General features: G+C 35.0%; 1 protein-coding gene and 1 pseudogene across 1 annotated transcript; both read right to left on the bottom strand.

Moving 5' to 3' along the window:
* Positions 1-2484: 2484 nt before the first annotated feature.
* LOC122063736 lies at positions 2485-14051 on the bottom strand (annotated as a pseudogene).
* A 907-nt stretch (positions 14052-14958) lies between these two features.
* On the bottom strand, positions 14959-19310 carry LOC122063735 (acetylajmalan esterase-like). Its single transcript, XM_042627435.1, has 4 exons — positions 19236-19310; positions 19142-19152; positions 15423-15604; positions 14959-15341 (listed from the first exon to the last, which is right to left on the bottom strand). Exons 1-4 carry the CDS (start codon positions 19308-19310, stop codon positions 14959-14961), a joined length of 651 nt encoding a protein of 216 aa, XP_042483369.1.
* Between the last annotated feature and the right edge of the window lie 1184 nt (positions 19311-20494).

Here is a 20494-nt window from a genome sequence, read left to right as displayed (position 1 = left end):
TATATTATAACATTGATATTTGTTTGACTACTAAGGCTCACCATGCAGAGGAGCGTTCTAAAAGGGCCAATTTGAAGGAATTGTAATATATAACAACCTTAAGGTATTGTTCTCTTCTTTCTATTGTTAAGAGGTGTGATTAAGTTCAGAATTTTTTCAAATTTTTGAGACACTTGAACTAATCATGAGATGCTCTGTATTATTGTCTGAAAGTCTGATTAGACAAATTTGTCAGGAAACACCAATTGGGAAGATCTATGGAACGTCCATTTAACTGCACCAAGTTTAATAACTTACTGTTTTCCCATTTAAAATATGATTAATTTGATTTTAAGTACTATATTATTATCTACTACCGTAAGGATACCCAACTTACCAGCTCTTACAATCCTGTAGGGTAAGAGCTCATTTATGATATTTTCCTGTATTAATTTAGAGATGGATTATGGTTGTGAACACCATTTTCAGTTGTAGCAAATGGATTTCAAGTTGTCTTGGAGGAGAGAGAAGTGTGCCACCTGCACCAGCATTTGGTCAATGGGAACATGTGCAGAAGTGTCAATAGTGATCCTTATGTCTATCTCCCTCTTCCCGAAACAAGAGGTAGAGAATTCTTTTCACATGGGGAGGGGTGAGAGAGATACACATGGGACGGCTCTTTTTCCAATGCCCCTCTGCTGTTGCATATGCCAACGTTCCTGGACCGAGGTTTATTACCAGAAAAAAAAAAATCCTCTTAAGCTGTGTGGGTGTGAAGGGAATCAACATTGGTGGGATTTTTCACATTTCAGATGGGGGGTTGGGGGAGACGGCTGTCAATTTGCATCTCTCTGTGTTTGGGTACCGACGCCACAGTCCACACAGATATGTAAATAAGATTGCGATGTAAAATTTTGTCTCAAATTCCGGTGTCCACACAGATATGCATATTCTCATTGCCGCCTGGTGACTTAGCTGCCGTCATCTCTTTTTCGGTAAATCAAAACAAGCTGCTTTTTCATTTCTCAGACAAGATGCTCTCCCAAGCAATATGCACCACACTCATTAAAGTTGTGATCCATTCCCTCCCTCCCTACTCGATGTCTTCTTTCTCCATTCCCAAAACCATTTGCAAAAAATTGACTCAACTTTCGTGCACGGCTTTGTTTCAAAAGGGTTTCTTAAGGGCGTGTTTGATTGCTTGACTCAACAGAAAGTGATTTTATAGAATTGTGATTCTTGTCAAAGTATGGTGTTTGATACCCAAGAATTAGATTTTAGAAAGAATATGGTGATTCTTGGTTTGCACTTTTTTACGCATGGAGTGATTAGGAGACCTTAGATGAGAATCACATGATTCTTGCCCATGTATAAAAGGAGGCAGTTCTTGAGAGAGGCTAGGAGGAACCGATCCTCCTTCAACCTTGGACACCACACCCAATCGCCCCAAGCTGCACTTCCATCGTCTTCAGAAATCTTTGCTTAGAATCCACACATGTATTTAGAAACCATAGCTTATCCAGTTCAAGATCCATCTTCTTTGCAGAACCATGCTTCCGTTGATCATGATCAAGGCTTGCTTGTAACGCCCAAAACCCTTTTGAAACAGAGCCGTGCGTAACATACCATCATAAACCCCCATAAGCTGATATGGGATCATAACATACCACGATGCTTCTGAACCCGACATGGCAAGCCTTGACAATTGTGGCTTGCTACTAATGATACTATCCCACATTGTACCATTGATGTGGTGTGGGAGATTCCCCCTACACTAGTACCAGTAGTTAATAAACATTCTTATTATATGTGTATTGGTATAGATAGTATAATTAAAAAAATTGGACTTATTAGAAGTCTGGTTTTGTGCATAGTCGTGTACACGACAATTTGACCTTTTAAATAGAGGAAATAAAAATGGTATTTATACACCCTCCCTATTTTCCCCATCCGATGGCCATGTACATACACAATCATGCACAAAACCTTTGTCTTTAATTAATAATTCAAATATATATTATTTGGGATTGTTGAATGACATCTCTGTAGGTCACTTTAGAAATGTAGCAATCTGTGTCTCCCTTATTAGACAAAGTGAAGAAGTGTTTGTATGCATACATGATTGTGGAAATCGGACCCTTAATAAATCCACCTTTTTTTCTTAGTTCAAGTTAATTGTGGGGTCACTACATGGGCTCGGGGTTTTCCTGGTCTACACAAAGTGTGGGATGGGGTTCCTCAGTAGATTAAATTACAGTCCCATAGGTCAGAAGAATGCTTTTAAACATGTTTACAACTCTGTGGGAAGAATAGAAACAACATGAAAGGTACATAGCATGAGAGCAAAGAATGAATCCAATTTAAGCCAAAAAAATTCTTGTTTGAAGCATGTGTTCATCAACAGGAAAGAAAGGCCATAAGAATTCATTTATATCTAAAAAGAAATCTAACATCCATAGATAAGACATTTAAACCTTAAATGAAAGAATAAAGCCTAAAACAAACATTTGAGTTTAGGTGTAAGATTTTGAATTAGCCAATTTGCCATGTTCCTGTATGCCTCCTCTGTCAAATGAATGCCATCCCAAATGATGTGTGTATCAGGAATGGGACATATTGTAGCCTCTGGAACTCCACATACATTATTTGGATCAAAATTATATTTCCCTCCTCCACTTCCACAACAAGCTTTCTGTAGAGCATTCATGTCAAACCCTAGATTAAATTGAGATGAAACTAAAGAAAGAATATTAGTACTAAGTAGCCATCCATGTTTCTAAAAAACCCATTTATTAATGCTTGTAAGATAGAAAAGTACTAACCAAGCAAAGAAGCTTTGTCATAGACCCATTTAAAGGCATTGTAATAATCAGCATAATCTACAATTCTACATCAACATTTGGGTATTCATCTCTCAATTGTTGCAAAGCTTGTTGGAGCTGATCATTGTGAAACGTTGAAAAGTTATTGAAGCCTTTCAGACACTAGAATTCATCGTAAGCTGCCGTATCATTGGTTTGGAATGCTGTGAGATAAATTGGGAAATTCCCTGGAATTACCACTCGAGTTGCACCAAGTTTTATAACTTCTTGCATATCCAATTAACAATAATTTAGTATAAGAATATGGTGATTAGTACAATAATAATCTGATTAATTATATGCAGCAATGGTTGAGGAAACTTACCATGGCAGTTGTTTTGATGGATTGAATTACATGAGGCACCAAACTCTGTTGTAGGTCTTCCATGGTTTTGCCTTGGAAGATAGCATAATTATAATCATTACCACCGATCTCCCCCACAAAGAAGATTGATTTTTGAAGCTTTTCCTCACACTCTATGAAGTTATTTAAAGCACAAAGTAATGGTAAATAACCAAATAATTAAATGTTTTAATGAAATTAAGTAGATCAGCTAATAAAACAATGTGTTATATGGCTATTTTTCATGTTAGTGGAATGTCTCTCTTGGTCCATCTGGCCTGCTTATGGCAACGTCAAAGGTGGGCTAGTCTCTCTAGGAGTTTCTTTTCTTTGTAGTTGTATCTGGTCTTTAGTCAGTTTGTTTGTATCTTTTTTAATTTTGTTTTTCATATTAATACAAATGATCTTATAGCGAAAAAAAAAAAAATGTGTTATATGCCATTATGAATCACCTTTTCTGTGCAACAAGTTGATTTGAGGTGGGACTTGAACCAATCGAGTTGAATAGAGAGAACTATTTGTTACTGGAGAATTAATATTGTTCTCTGCAAGGAAGGAAGCATTGAGTGCAGTCCAACCAGCCACCGCAAAATTCACGCCATGACTGAAATCAGAATCCTTTTCCAAGTAAGGATTAAGAAGAGGAAGACGAAGAGACAAAGCTGCAAAATAATTAAAATGGTATAAGAGGTTAGTGATTTATAAGAATAAGTGAAATTAAGAAGATATAAATGAAAATTGAGACTTATAATTGTAAGATTTCCTATTAGGTGCGCTAGCATAGTCAAAGATTTGTTTCCAAAACCGGTTTAGTGGTGTTGATTAAAGATGGAGTAAGCAGAAAGAATCCAATATTATTGGCAAGTGATCTCTATGAAGATATTGGATTCTATTAGCACATCTTAATGGTATAAAATATTTATTACTATGTGTGGACCTAAGGTATTGTTTCCTTAACGGGGTGGAAACCCTAATTTTATTGCAGGGTTGGTCCCTATCCTCACCCCTATATATAGTTATCACTGACCCATTAAGTGAGGCTAACGACCAAAAGCAAAAGGGAAAGAGGGTAGACCATGTGTGGACCTAAGGTATTGTTTCCTTAACGGGGAGGAAACCCTAATTTTATTGTAGGGTTGGTCCCTATCCTCACCCCTATATATAGTTATCACTGACCCATTAAGTGAGGCTAACGACCAAAAGCAAAAGGGAAAGAGGGTAGACCAGACTAACATTGATATTGTTGTACGACGAACATACAAGAAGACATTAAGGAGTTCTTATTCTTCAACCATGGATTCAGGTATGCCTAAAACTTGTTTTGTAGTATTTGTCGTGCATGCTTATCGATCTTCATGAATCGTTCCGCATTTATTTTCTTTCAATGGTATCAAAGCCTCGTTCATGAAAAATCGATCGGCTGTACCATCAGTAATAAAAATCAATTTCTTCTCCTCGAGCCGTTTTGTTTTGTTTTGAAGAAACCAGAAAAGTAATATATTATATATTATTACTAAAGTACAAAACTGGTAAAAAAAAAAAAAAAAAACAGAGGTTTTTTGATTTTCTTTTCTGGTTTTAGCACGAGTGGGAAAACTGTGGCAAGATGTAGTATTTTTGGTTGATTTGATCCGAGGTGGGTTTTATTAGCGATTTGCTAGTATTTGTTATGTTAATTTGTTAAATCTCACCGGCGTCTCTTTCTTCCCTTCGGGAATCGCAGAGCAGAAGGCAGAGGGGGCAATAATTGCTTTGAACCACATATGCTATCGAAAAATAGGTTTTTTGTTGATAACCCTTGGGCTTTTTGGTATCACCATCACCTCCGACAGCGCGAGGAGCATATTTGCGTCAGTTAGGGCTCTTTACGGAGCCCAGTATCTCCGCAAGTCAGAGGATTTGCTGGGGGTTTCTCTGGTGGTGTATGCCTAGTTGCCATTAAGTATTGCGAGATTTTGACCTTTCGATTTTGGTGAGTGGAAGAAGAACATGGCCACGATTCTGGAATAGACGGTTTATTTCAAAAAATTAGTGAACTAGTCACACCGTTCCTCGGTATGAAGGCCGTGGATTCATCCACCTTGTGTTCTTTAAGGGGTAAAAACTTGGAAGTCAGTAGAAGATACAGGTTTTTGTGTTCTAGATCCAATAGGTTCTTCTCTTTTTCTCCTGGCCTGTGTCTCACGCTCTCACTAATACACACGCACACTCGCAGATTTTTTTTTTTGGATTTGCTGGTTTATCACGTTTTCTTGTGAGTTTCTGTATGTAACTCTCAGATCTAATTTGTCCTTGTGCTCTTTCAATCAACAGAAGCGCATCTTATTGATGGCGGTGCTCCTCTGCATCTCCCTTATCTATCGAACTATTACTTGATAATTTCTTCAATTCTTGTTCTCTTATTTCTTGATAATTTCTTCAATTCTTTTGTTTTCTTAACATATATATATATATATTTTTTTTATCTCAGAATTATGACTGTTTGTTCTTTAGGTTCTCCATATTCTGTAGCTGACCCCAGATCTGAGTACCTTCTCCCCGCTTCCTTTTTTTTCTGCCTCAGAATTGTTAATGAATTGCATATTGTCCCTTGATTGCTAGGCTTCTTTCCCCTGCCTCTGCCTTTTGTGGTTGTTCTGGTTTGGGGAACTAATCATCTGCTGGGATGCAAGGAACTGGCACTTTATAGCAGCTGGTTGAGAACGTCAGGACCCTTCTGGCCTCCTAACTGCTAGGTTTGGGACTAAAAGTTTCCTCTTCATAAGCCAAATTTCCTTTTGTTGGAAAGAATTAAGTTCTGCTTTTTCCAAGTAAAAAAAAAAAAAAATTTCAAATCATGGATAACCTGCAGGTTACGTGTTTATAAATTCTGATATTATGCGTTCCTCCACATTGGTTGTGGAGGATTGACTAACGGCACATTTAAATATTGTGCTTCTGGTTTCCAACTGGGAACTGTTGCTTGTTTGTTTGAAATTGGTCTTTTCCAATTTTCTAATTAGTTTCATGTTTTTTCTATTTTATATATGCCCTTCTCTAATTCGATTGTGAAGGATTTTATCGTTTGAAATTGTCTTATATGGTAATGATCAATTTTCACATAATGTCTAATGAAGTTTTTTTTTAGATTTAAAACAATTATTTTGAGAGTCCTAAGGCCTTGTGAATAATAAAATACCATTGATTTTCATGATGTCACTTTATCATGTACTTGGGATATTGTGGATAATTACTTAACTGGTCAAAACCAGTGAGAGGATGTAATTATATATTTTGAAATGTTGTTTATGGTTCGACCAATGGATGTATGTTCAATATACTGGATTGAATTTAAAAAAAAAAAAAGAGACTTATATTTTGTGTTCCATAACTGTTTTGGAACAGGTATAGTGTTTTGTCTTTATTCTACAGTGGCTTTATAATTGTATTTTTGTTTATGCATGTTTTTGCACTGGTTTATCATTACTATGATATTAAAAAAAAAAAAAAAGTCATTGATGAATGACATAAGCAGAAAATTAATGGTCTTTTATGTTTGCGTGTCATATTTAGAATACTATATGATGAATAAATATATTGGAGTTAAGTTGGGTATAAGCTTTCACACATGTTTAGCTGCAAAACGCATTTCTAGGGAACCATGAAAGGGAGATGTGAATTCCACCAAAGTGACGTATCTTGTTCTTTCATGGTTTTTCCTAGGGCAGCATAGTAGGTGATATTTCTCTAAAGATAATATCACCAAAGTTAAAGAAAATGACAATAACCTAAGGATTCTGATCCCAATGGTAAGTGGATCTCAAAAGTTATTATTCTTTTCACAGTTAATACAAGAAAATGAGATGACCAGTGTATTCCTGTCTTAAAGGATAAGGATACAGTTTCAGCTATTACTCTTGAGTGATATAGTCATTACAGTGAATACACATGAATCTCACCAAGTTAAACTTTGTTATTAGTGTGGTCTATTTAAATCGATTTTTTAAAGATTCTTGTGGCTAGAATTGACATCTTAAAGATTAATATTAATGATGATACCTATACTCACATTTGAGATGTTATGACACAAGATCATCCAACGTTACTTTTACATGTTGATGATTTATTAACTATTTTCAGCATAGTTTCAATGAAAACCAGTTTTGAAGTCTACTGATTGGATAGACCATAAACAGTTTATGCAAGTGAAATCAAAAATCATTTCATTTTAGTTTATTAAAATGATTTCTGTAATCTATTTATGTTGTTGACTATTTTGACAATGTTTGTTCAAACCAACAGTTAGGTCTTGTTATACTATGAACTAATTTTGACTCATATAACTGATATTTTTAATGGGTCATCTGGTTTTCACTCTTATATTAGTGGGAGAATAAATTATTATCCTATTGAGGGTGATAGATGTATTATACATGTTTTATTATGTATACTACACTTGTCGTTTCATGAATTTTAAGTCAATCTGGGGTATTTTGATATTTTTTTCGATATTATATTTTATCATTCGTGACATCAGGTTTCGTCATGAGACACATAATTATGAGTTTTGAAACCCATTTATGATTCAAAATATCACAAGTGCATTGTTTAAGTAATATTTCTTCGAATTTATATGTCATATTTGTACTTGTGATAAAGTTCAATTTTATTGAAAATTCATCGAGATAAAACAGATATATTATATTTGAATGATTTAAATGAACTTATTGAAGTTTTAGCGGCTTATTGGTATAAAGCCTATGAAGTTGTTTATACTTATCATAGATCTAAGCCAACATTACCTTTATTTATTAAAGACTTATTGTTGTTTTTAGCCTATAAGTTATCCGGTTCATGTGCCCTATTAGCTAAATAATTTTCTTTTGACTTAAAGAAATAATGGGGCTTTATTATGATTGACTTTAAAGTTTATGAGCTAATATTTGTGTTGGATATTAAAGTCATTTAGGTTGAAAGTTCATATTTGTATACAACTTTGTACATTTAATGAATTATGGATAAAGTAACATATTTCATGTGTTTTTTGTTATCATGAATAAATATTATGAACTTTCATATTTAGTATGTTGTCATTATAGAAAATACCATATTTAGATTTTTATTTATTTATGGTAATGGCTGGAAGTACAAAAATGTCATACTAAGAATCTACTCACTTTGATAACTGTTAAATTATGATATTACCATATTGACTATTAGGGTTTATAATGGGTTGCTTTTGTGGGCTTATGTTGAATATTTTATCAATTAAATACTGAAATAGCTCATCTTATTGTTTGCATCCAAAATCTAAACCCACGGGCATTTGGTAGCAATCCAAGTCTATAGGTTTTCATAATTTCAGTGATTATGCTTCCACTTAATGGGCTAGTTATTGAGATTGTAAAATTACTATTGACTATTCAGGATGGGTTGCAGTCAAGGAGACCATATGGTGAATGATGTGCGCTTGCCACCACAGGTGAGTCTTCATTTGGTCGGTTTCGCTTGATAGTGTGAGGGTGACATTTTGGGCTTTATAGCTTTGGAGGTTCTTGTCTTGCCACCACAGGTGACGGAATCTTCAAAGTGGTGTTGTTTTGAGCGTCTCGCCTTACATGTGAAGGATTCCACTACGTATTGGGCGATCTTGCCACCACAGGTGTGACCCCGATGACGTCGGATCTTTCTCCAGTTTCTGTTTTCCTACAGTTAGTGAAAATAATATTGGGATAAATCTGATTAACAACCCAATTAGTCAGATTTAATTATATTGTTGGGAAGTTTAATATGCCTTCTGTTCTTGCATATTATATATATTTTGATAAATATGTATGATTATATTTGTCAGCTTTGACTTCTCAGCTATTTTCTGTTAAAAAAAAATTTGAATGGTTCCAATTTTAAGGAATGGAATTAATCCTTTAATATTTCTCTGGCTATTATGATAATAAATTTTAATCTTAATTGATGAGCCTCCTAAGCCAGTGGTTGTTAATTATGTTCAAGCTAAGGTTCTTTATGAAAATAGGAGAAATCGAATAGGTTTATCTAAAGATCAGTGGGAGTAAGCTCATGAATCATAAATTTCTGTAGAACTATATTATTACAAATTGTTGATTCTATATATAAACCATTGAGGATGTTCTGTGACACTCCGCTGCGGTTCGTTTCTCTCATAACAGTAAAAGTACTTCAAACTCTAAACACATTGACATTAAGTAATTTTTTGTCAGAGAGAAAGTTCAAGAGTCACAGATTACAATGGAACAGATTGCTATAGAAAACATGATTGCATATCATCTTACTAAGAGCTTAACTCCAAAAGTCTTTCAAGAGCATGTCACTAATATGAGACTTGTTTGTTCTTTTGATGCATTTTATTAGTGGGAGTTTTGCTCAAGATGTTTGCATTTGACTTTCAGTTTTATTTTATATATATGATGCATTATTATTATTCTCAAGAATATATATGCATTTTTATGACTATTTGTTTATGTGTATACATTTATTTATTTACCTCCTACAGAAATTTGAGGTTATATGTGGTGTATTTACCTCATTCGGTATCTGAGGTGGTTCTAGTTAATACACACACATCCAGTAGCTAGCAAAGCCTCGTTTGATTGAGGTCTAGTCCTAGTGTTGTGTGACATCCGGACCCAGTCCCAATGAGCTTCTTTGATTGAAGCTTGAGTTAATGAGACATTCGGTATCTGTCTCATAGGGCTCATTTAATTTTCGAGCCAGGACCAATTTGGAAATAAACATGATGATCACTATTGCATGTTATTTTTATACCACACTTTCATACTGTTCAACCCAAGTCGGTGATATTATGAGCACTTTGACGTGTGTGGTCTCATATCGCTTTAGATGTGATGACCAATACGGTTGGGTGTTTGTAATTCTCATTCAGACCAAGATATTTGGTTTAAGGTGCACTCCATTCGACACTGTTTTGTTTGTGGCCACATTCAGTTTATCTAAATCGGAGAGTCATTTTAAATAAATTTTAAAATCTAAAACTTGTGACATATGCTGCCCAAGTGGGAGATTGTAAGATTTCCTATTAGGTGGGCTAGCATAGTTAAAGATTTGTTTCTAAAATCGGTTTAGTGGTGTTGACTAAAGATGGAGTAAGCAGAAAGAATCCAATATTATTGGCAAGTGATCTCTATGGAGATATTGGATTCTATTAGCACATCTTAATGGTATGAAATATTTATTACTATGTGTGGACCTAAGATATTGTTTCCTTAATGGGGAGGAAACCCTAATTTTATTGTAGGGTTGGTCCCTTCCCTCACCTCTATATATAGTTATCACTGATCCATTAAGTGAGGCTAACGACCAAAAGCAAAAGGGAAAGAGGGTAGACCAGACCAACATTGATAGTGCTGTACGAGGAGCATACAAGAAGACATTAAGGAGTTCTTATTCTTCAACCATGGATTCAGGTATGCCTAAAACTTGTTTTGTAGTATTTGTCGTGCGTGCTTATCGATCTTCATGAATCGTTCCGCATTTATTTTCTTTCAATAATGAGATAATTTTGTTACCAATATAGTCCATCATAAAAAGACCATTAGAGCATCGTCCCATAGGCTGGTGTCTGAAGTAAGAAATGCCATAGGGAAGGTGGGATAACACAGAAACCAATGGAGAAGTAGATTCACGGATGCGATTGCCTGTATCTGATATAGAATCACCCAGATTATACATGGCATTGGGAGAGCATAAACTGATGAGGGCTGCAGAACTAGGAAGTGGAAGAAGAAAGATCAGAGAGTACTTGAATATCAGAAGGAAGAAGAAGATTATTAAGTTTGTTTGAGAGGTCATGGTTGTTTGTAGGCTAATGTACGATGAATGAATGAAGCTCAGATACACAAACAAATGGACTGGTACATGTTCTTATTTATAGAGAGGATCGATTGAAGAAGTAGGGCTGGGGCACCCTAGCAGCATGCCTAGCATGTATGATTCTCTCTCTCTCCACACTTTGAAAAAGACCCCTTTGCTTGGTGCATGCCGTTAGCTTAGGGAACTCTCTAAAAGAAAAAAATAAAATGTTATAGTCCATCCATAATAGTCTTCAATAAACTCATATCAAACAATGCATGAAAAAAAAAAAAAAAAAACAAGTCTGTCAACAATAACATTTAATAAAATCATACTATGTATTCACTTCCTCCCCCACCCTCCCACACCCCCACCAAAAAAAAAAAAAAAAAAAAAAACACTCATACTATGTAGTTATAAGAAAAAGAAATAACATAATAGACACAATTGGTTAACATCAATCCTAATAGGCTTTCTTAATTTGATTTGAGAATTCATTTTCAATATGCTTCCTGTTGTTATTGTTGTTGCATACCACCTGCCACATATGCAATGTTCACGACTTCTTCATCATCACTATCACTATCATTGTCTCCATCATCAAACTCCCCTCTCTTTTTTTTTTTATCCCAAATATTATTTGGGACTCGGGAAAGCCTCTAGAATTTTATTAAAAATGAAACTGATAATAAAAAGACAAGGGGGGACATAACCTGCCTTACCCCCAGCCCAGGAGAGACAAGCCACTCTATCACTCTCAAAACCCAAAAAGAAAACACCTATAAAATAGCTATTACATTCTAAAGACTAGTAAACGAGTATTGTCCTCTTGAATGATGCTACTAAGATCACCTGGAAAAGGATCATCAACACAGAAAACCAAATCTATTGTAGACTCACATGCAAAATGATAAAGCCAAGTGCTGATGTCACTTATGCCACTTGATTTTTTCAAAATCATGATACTTCCCTCTCTGCTTTTTTCAAAAGCCAATCTGATGCCACTTGTTTTATTGATAAAGTTATGTATAATTGCTTAAGAAATGTTAATGAAAACTCTTTTTTATTTTTATTTTTGGTAACTAAAAAATGATAATAAAAACTGTCTTGAAACTATATAAGTGCATCATCTTTAAATAGGGAAACGCTTCTTCAAGACCAAATGATCTCTCAATAATGATTCATAATGATGAATGAGTAAATTATATATCTCCTCTGCTCCTTGTGGTTGTCTACATTTAAATTCTTGTTGATGATATCGAACATTTTTGGAAGGAGCCATATAGTCAGGTGTATGTGTGAATCCAAAATCAACGAGAAAATATTTTCTTACAAAATTAATATTACCATTTAGACTTTGACTGGGTCACCCAGATCTAAAAAATGTAATAACAAGTACAAAATAAAAAAATATGAAACATCACATAAGAGAGAAAAGAGGAAAATACACCCTCTTATGGGTTTCTTCTTTGGTATTTATTTTCTTTCTCCTCCCAAACTACTAAAGGATACTATCCCACATATATATAGTACCATTGTTGTGGTGTGGGAGATTCCCGCTACACCCCCCTAAAAATATTTGTATATATAGCCTCTAGTCATGTCCATAGTTATTAAGAGTCTGGTTTTGTGCATAGTCATGTACATACACACAGTCGACACTTAAAATCTTTTGAAATAGGGAAAATAGAAATGGTATATAATCCTCCCTATTTTTCCCCATCCCATGGCCATGTACATACACAGTCATGCACACAACCTTTGTCTTTAATAATAATTTAAAATATATTACATTTGGGATTGTTGTATGAAATCTCTACAGGTTACTTTAGAAATGTAACCAATTTTGTCTCCCTTATTTGGCAAAGTGTCAGTTCTGTACATACACGATCGTGCACAAAAATAGAACTCTTAGTAAATTTATTTGTTTTTCTTAGTCCAGGTTAATTATGGGGTCACAACATGGTCTCAGGGTATTCCTGGTCTACCCAAAGTGTGGGCTGGGGTTCTCATTAGTTCAAAAAAATTACAAAAATAAGAAAATATAAATAAATAAAAATCAGGGATAACATGCTCCATCAGTAGATTAATTTATAGTCCCATAGGTTAGGAGAATGCTTTTAGATATTTTTGCAACTCTGTGAGAAGAATAAGAACAACCAAAACGATACATAGCATGAGAGCAAATTAAGAATGAATCCAATTTAAGCCAAAAATTTCATTACTAGTATGTGTTCTTCAACAGGTAGTCATCTGAAAAAGAAAGGATCTAAGAATCCATGGATAAGATCTTTTAGACCTTAAATTACAAATTAATTCCATTAATTAATAAATCAAAGAATAAATCCTAAAATAAACATTTAAGTTTAGGTGTAAGATCTCGAATTAGCCAATTTGCCATGTTTCTGTATGCCCTCTCTGTCAAATGAATGCCATCCCAATGGATGTGTGTATCAGGAATAGGACACACTGTAGCCTCTGGAGCTCGACATACATTCCTTAAATCAAAATTATATTGCCCTCCTCCACTTCCATAACAAGCTTTCTGCAGAGAGTTCATGTCAAACCCTGGATTCATTGGGAGGAAATTAAAGAATAGTATTAGTAGCAAGTAGCTGTCCAAGTTTCTAAAAACCCATTTATCATAGAAAAGTACTTACCAAGCAAAGGAGCTTTGTCAAAGACCCATTTAAAGGCATTGTAATAATCAGCATAAACTACATCAACGTTTGGGTATTCATCTCTTAATTGTTGTAAGGCTTGTTGGAGCTGATCATTGTGAAACATCGCAAAGTTGCGTGAGAAATTAGGTTAAAACAACCCCCTTGGATTCCCAAGAGGTGGAATGAAGAAGAGAGGAAGTATACCAAAACCAGCTGAACATTGATGGGTAGCACCGGTGGGTAGTCAGACGCACCAGTGTGATCCCCCAGTCTTGCCTGGGCTTCTGGGCCTACCGGCGGGTTCCCGCCGATAGCACCCACCGGTTTTGGGTTAGCCCCGAGTCCTATCGGCGGGTGGTTACACCCACCGGTAGCACCCATCGGTTTGTGTCTGGGTACTGTCTGCCTCGGCAGTTTGCACAGGTGGGTCCTCCTACCCACCTGTATGACCCACCTATAGTCCAAATGAACTTTGTTTGAATTCAACTCATCGACAACCTTCTTTGCTTTAGTAAACGCGTCATGACATATCTTACGTTATTTTATAGTTCCGAAACGGACATATTCTAAGCCCCTTATCTGTGTTAGGTTTCAAGACATTCCTCTTCGCACGCCAGATCTTACCCATACCGTGTGCGCTTATTCTCTTATAGGAATAGGTAAGTGGGGAGAGGATGTTGACCTTAATTTTGTGAGTGTTTATTGCATCATCTTCATCATATATATATATATATATATATCATCATGCCATCTATTAATGCCATCTTCAAGCATTGCTTGTTTGTCATGGGATGCATTCATGAATTGTTATGTCGTACCTTGAATTCCAATATTTGTTTCTTGCATTGAATTATGAGCATGGATTATTCATTTGTTGGATGATGATGGTTAGTTGAGCATGTGATAAGTTGCTAGACTATATGTCATAGTCGGCTTGGATACGAATGCATTAGTACACCGTGGAATGGGACACAAAAGTATATACAGTCGTACTATCTCATATATGAGCATTTGGTTATGATTTGACATTCCCTCGTGCTACGACCCTTCCCAACAGGGGTTTAGGTGTTGGGTTATCACTGGGGGGAAGCGTCGATCGCGGACTGCCGTGGTGGTTAGAAGTACACTTGGTTGATCAATAGGACAGTTGGAAACCTTGGTGATATATTCAAAGGGCCAGTCGTACTGCTTTTAATTTCTGTTGTGATTCGGCCACGATTTACTTTTCCAAGTACTCACGAATATGGTGATTAAGATTAAGATTACTATTAGTACAATAATAATATAATTAATCATCTGAAAGGAAACTTACCATAACAGTTGTTTTGATGGATTGAACAACATGAGGCACCAAACTGTTTTGTAGGTCATCCATGGTTTTCCTTTGGAAGAAGGCATAATTATAATCATTACCACCGATCTCCCCCACGAAGAAAATTGATCTTTTAATCTTTTCCTCACAATCTGGGTAACAAGTTGAATTGAGGTGGAACTTAAGCCAATCGAGTTGGATAGAGAGAGAACTATTGGTAACTGGAGAATTGATATTGTTCTCTGCAAGGAAGGAAGAATCGAGTGCAGTCGAGCCAGCTACCGCAAAGTTAACGCCATGAGTGAAATCAGAATCCTTTTTCAAGTAAGGATTAAGAAGAGGAAGACAAAGAGACAAAGCTGCAAAACAATATTGTATAAGTTAATTAAGAAGAAATACATGAAAATTGAGACTTCTAATGAGAAAAGTTTGTTACATACCAAGGTAGTCAATCATAAGAAAACCATTGGAGCATCGTCCTATAGGCTGCTGTTCGAAGAAAGAAATACCATAGGGAAGATGGGCAAACACAGAGGCCACCGGAGATGTAGTTTCACGGATGAGATTGCCAGTATCAGATATTGAATCACCCAGATCATAAATGGCATTGGGAGAGCATACACTGATTAGGGTAGCAGAAGAAGGAAGTGGAAAAAGAAAGAGAGAGTTGGATATCACAAGGAAGGAAGGAGAAGATCGATAAGTTTGTTTGAGAGGCCATTATTGGATGTGACAAGTGAGACGATGAATGAAGCTCACTGTGAGAACTGCACATATTTATAGAGAAGATGGAAGAAGTAGAAAGGGAGTGAGAACAAGATTTGTAATCACAGGTTGGTCAGGATTCGCACTATATCCTATTCCAAGTGGAGGAAGGAGAGGCCCCCCAAAAGTCCTCTCTCTTGCCTCTCAAGGAAAATAATTTGACATTCAAGTCCAAATTTTATGCAACGGATTGACCTTTTAGGATGCAATGGAAGATGGCCTAACCTAAATGGACCTGATAATAAAATGGGTGGACATGGTCAACCAGAACCAAACCCATCATATCCTTACCCATGGTTTGTTTTTTTTTTTTTTTTTTTTTTTGGAAAGAGAGGGGGACTTAGACATTCTCCAGCAACAGTTAGAGGAGCTGGGGATGTGTGCCCATGTGTTGGGGTGCATGCCCTAGGTTCTTCCAGTCAAAAAGGATACGAATCCAAAAGGGTGGGGTGGTGAGAAAACTACTATGAAAGTATGGTAGTCAAAAGTAAAATGAAATCGAAAATCAGAACTGAAAACCAACTGTTTAAAGCTGAAATGAAACGAATCAAACTGAAACTAGTTGGTTTGGATTTAGTTTTTACTATTAATCTTATGAATAAGAAAATCGCTAATTCCAAATTAACGAAAAACTGATAAATTGAATAAACCTAAACTGATATTCGAAATAGAAACCAAACCAAACCTTGATTGGACCATTCCAAAATCTTTACACCCATAAAACTCTTTGGTTTCAATTATACATTTTTTCCCCTTTCACCAAAAAAGAGAAAAGTTTAACCTCTTAACCAACAGAGCTGGTTCGATAACGAATGACTTTTGAAGAATAGCTTTTGGCATCAAGTGAAGGCCTTGAATATTGTCGAGTAGAGGCTGTTGTGTCTGTTGATATGTGGTTTAACAACAATGATATTTTTTTACCAAAAAAAAAATCAATATTTCAAAATATCATTTTGACATTGCTTAAGGATCCCTCGCCTTATTAAAATTTTAATCGACAGTATATAGTCGTCGACTCCAGCCCTTTTAAATGTCAAGTAATGCTAGAGAGTAGTTAGCAAAAAGGTCAACAAAAAAAAAAAAAAAAAAAAAGAAAACGAATGGTACGAGTTTTAAACAGTAAAAAATTTTGAACGACATGGTCAAATAAACAATAGAAAGAATAGAGAATGATAAAAAAGGAAAAATGGACGGTACGGGTTTTACACATGTAGATTTCAAACAAATGGGACCAAAAAACAATAGTATACTCATATAAATTAAGAAATTATTACATGAATATCTGCATCTAAAGTTCAAAGCACTACAATATCCAACATTAATGCATATATATCCCCTGTCTCATTATAAGTGCTAAGATATATAATTGAATATCATCCAAACACCAACACTAAATTCATATACCACACATGTCCAAAGTCTTGTTGAGAAATGTGGCTTGGCTATGATGTTGTTCATTGTTGTCAATATAGTCGACACACTCTCAGTGATGTACGGTCAGTTTGAGTTGGGAGTCATCTCTTTAGAAACACTTTTTAGCAAATGCATTAGTTTGTACCTCAATTCCGGGATCCATGCATTGATATTGAGTTGAAAGTGATATAATGAGAAATATAGGCCATTTAGTTAGCTTCAAGTTGGCGAAAGAATCAGATTGATCAATGTTTGAGAGTAAGAGACATGGTCAATTAAGTAGACATCATGTTCAACAAGTTAATGCTTAAAATACGTCATAAAAAGGGAAACATGTTTAAACGGGTTTTGTGTTTAGAACGAGAATGCTTTTTGTTTGCAGTTTTTTCACGTATCTTTGGGAAGCATACTGCAAAATGTATTTTATACGATAATGAACAGAAACCCATTTACAACTCTGTCTTAAACACGTTTTTGCTAACAATGTGCTAGAGTATCAAGTGTTTATATTTTGCCTCTTTAGCTGATTCTCTTCTAAAGCAAACTGATTTTAGTTAGAACTAGTTATGTCAAGCTCATCTAGAGTTGTCTGGAATGTTCGGACAATCATATCTTAGGCTTTGTATGATTTGAAAGCTATTTTTTCACATATTTGACATACTGTGCTTTATGAAAATCAGGAACAGTACTTGTAAGTAAGGATTGCCTCAACTATGTGTTCCACCCATTAAAAATAGAATAATCTTTCAATGGAAAGGCATATGAGCTCATATCCATACCAAATTCGAGTATGATAAAATAGTCAGTAAGTTAGACATATCGGAAAATTATAGGATAATTTACCACTGTTTTTTTCAAATTTTCTTCTCTAGGAGTATTTTGGTCATTTTACATAGAAAATTTATAAACATGTTCAGAAGTATGAAAAATCTCCTAATCCATAGATGCAAGGTCTTTGTGCCTTCAGAAATACTAATCATCATCAGAGCATCCTCCAAAATGACAAAATAAAGCATCCACACCCATTTTTGAACTATGTTATGTGCATGATATATGATCAATCATCATGTTGAATGAACCATGTTTTGGTTGATGATTAGTAGTAGTCATGATTTTTTATTTAACGGATAATATTGTACAAAGGTTTTGCATTGGAATTCTTAATATATAAGTTTAATGTCTTTTTGAACCCATATATTGTTCACTTGATGATTTAGTGGAGACCTTAGCTGGACCAACTTAATCAGTTGCACCTTATTAATATTGTGTTAGTTTTACTTATGATTACAAACTTTTGGAGCATGCATTTACTAGGAATATTTAAAATCTATAAGATTGGATATTCAGTTGGAATTATGTCGGTTAAATAAATATATATATTTATATATATATATATATATTTTAATTGAATCAATATGGATTCCAGTTTTAGGTATATTCAAAACCCATTTGTTAACTGGTCATCTATGCATGAATATGGAGTGTTGGCCATGTTCAAAGTTTTTGGTAGATGATCATTGTTGGCCATAGACAAAGGAATTTACTATCTAGTTTGACGTGCCTAGTTTATTAGAACTTAATCTTTACTCACTTGGTGACTCAATGGAAGACTTAACATAATCCATGTCATAATGCAATTAGCTTTATTGCTATGCTAAAAATCGATTTATTTAATATATTAATGTGTTGCATCATATTCATTAATGTGGGGTCATGCAAGGGATGGGTTTTCCTGCTTTACCCAAACTCTAGGCCAGAATCTGTCATTAGTCCAAAATATTTAAAATAAGATAAAATAAATAAGTAAATATCAGGGATAACATACCCCATCATTAGATTAATTTACAGTCCCATTGGTCAGAAGAATACTTTTAGACATGTTTCTAACTCTATGGAAAGATAGGTACAACAAAAAAGATACATGGAATGAGAGCAAAGAATGAATCCAATTTAAGCAAAAAAAATTTGTCTTTACAAGTACGTGTTTTTCAACTGGGAAACATCCAAAAGAAAAAGATTAAGAAACCATTTACATCTAAAAATAAATTTAAGATCCAACAACCTGAATTGCTCACAAGAACATGTAAGAGCTGATTCTCCTCCTCATCTCCTACTATATAACTACTATAATCAAAGCTGGGAACATCCATTATCGCCTTAGGTCCAGGAAGAAAAATCCATGACTGTTAAGAGACATTGAAAACCCCTAATCCACTGCGACTTGTCGAGTAATAGAACATCCCGTTGGAGTAGACTACATCCTTAATCGACCAAAACCCACTAGAAAAACTAATTAAGGTCCAAGCCATGTCTCCCTAGTGACATATAATGATAATCAGTCTGTTCGTGAAAACGAAGAATACACAATCAGGAGAAGTGGGCACTGAGGAAAAGGTTGTGACAATGAAATTAGAATTCAAGTCGAGCAAGTTGATCCTCTGATCGATAAAGGGAGAGTAGAGAAAGAAGGAAGTATGAACAAGAAAATTATTTGAGAAAACGATATGAAGTGAGATAGTAACAACCAACCAAACTTGGTAGTACAGAGTTGAATATTGTCAATAAGTCAATCTATGGGTTTAATTTCGATGGAGTGAGTTTTCTTTAAAGATGGGTCGATGAGTGTACACAATGAAGTTAATCTGTGATGGCAGTTCGAGATCATTAGTCATGGTATTTGACTCATGGGGCGACATCAATTACCAGAAAATTCTATGGATCTCAATTGCTTGCAGATTAAATGTAAACTTTTTTATGTGTTAAACATAGAGCAACCATGATAGGTTCAAGAAGCTCAGTTGGAAGATTAAACCAATTAAGTGGCTCTTTCTTTCTATTTCCTTCATTTTTGTTCCTTTTTGAATCACTTGAGACTAGTCTTTCTCTTCCTTGTTGTCATCACTAACAAAACTTAAAGAATGAAAGGGATTGATAGAACTTGAAAAATTAGAAAACGATCGATGGGGTTTTAGAAAGATTAAAGAAAGTTGGGGAATAGAGAGATATGGGATGCATATTTATAAGTAACTCTAGTTAGAGCAGAAGCATGACTCTCTACTCTATTTAGTTTTCAACCCTCTTGATTGAACGAAACTTGGCCATTAATATCTTAAGCATACCATATTCTATAGAAATAGAATAATGTTACTATATAGAAAACATGACAAAAGAAGATCCAAGAAACACTATCCTCATATTAAACTTTCTAATAAATTACAAGAAGATGCAAATACTCAATATATTTAAATATTCGATGAATACTAGGGATAGCAAGACTTGCTTCTTTAATCCCAAAGCATAGCATTAAATAGCAAAGGGTGCATAAAATGCCATC

Source organism: Macadamia integrifolia, unplaced genomic scaffold (assembly GCF_013358625.1).
Source record: "Macadamia integrifolia cultivar HAES 741 unplaced genomic scaffold, SCU_Mint_v3 scaffold1439, whole genome shotgun sequence".
Taxonomy (NCBI): domain Eukaryota; kingdom Viridiplantae; phylum Streptophyta; class Magnoliopsida; order Proteales; family Proteaceae; genus Macadamia; species Macadamia integrifolia.
This window is presented reverse-complemented; position numbering and strand designations above follow the sequence as displayed.

Excerpts from the sequence above, each read along its gene's own strand:
- LOC122063735 (XM_042627435.1), bottom strand. The coding sequence starts at position 19,310 with ATGGATGTTCCCAGCTTTGATTATAGTAGTTATATAGTAGGAGATGAG. Across the intron at positions 15,342-15,422 it reads TCTTATGATTGACTACCTTG|CTTTGTCTCTTTGTCTTCCT; the intron begins GTATGTAACAAA and ends ATTGTTTTGCAG.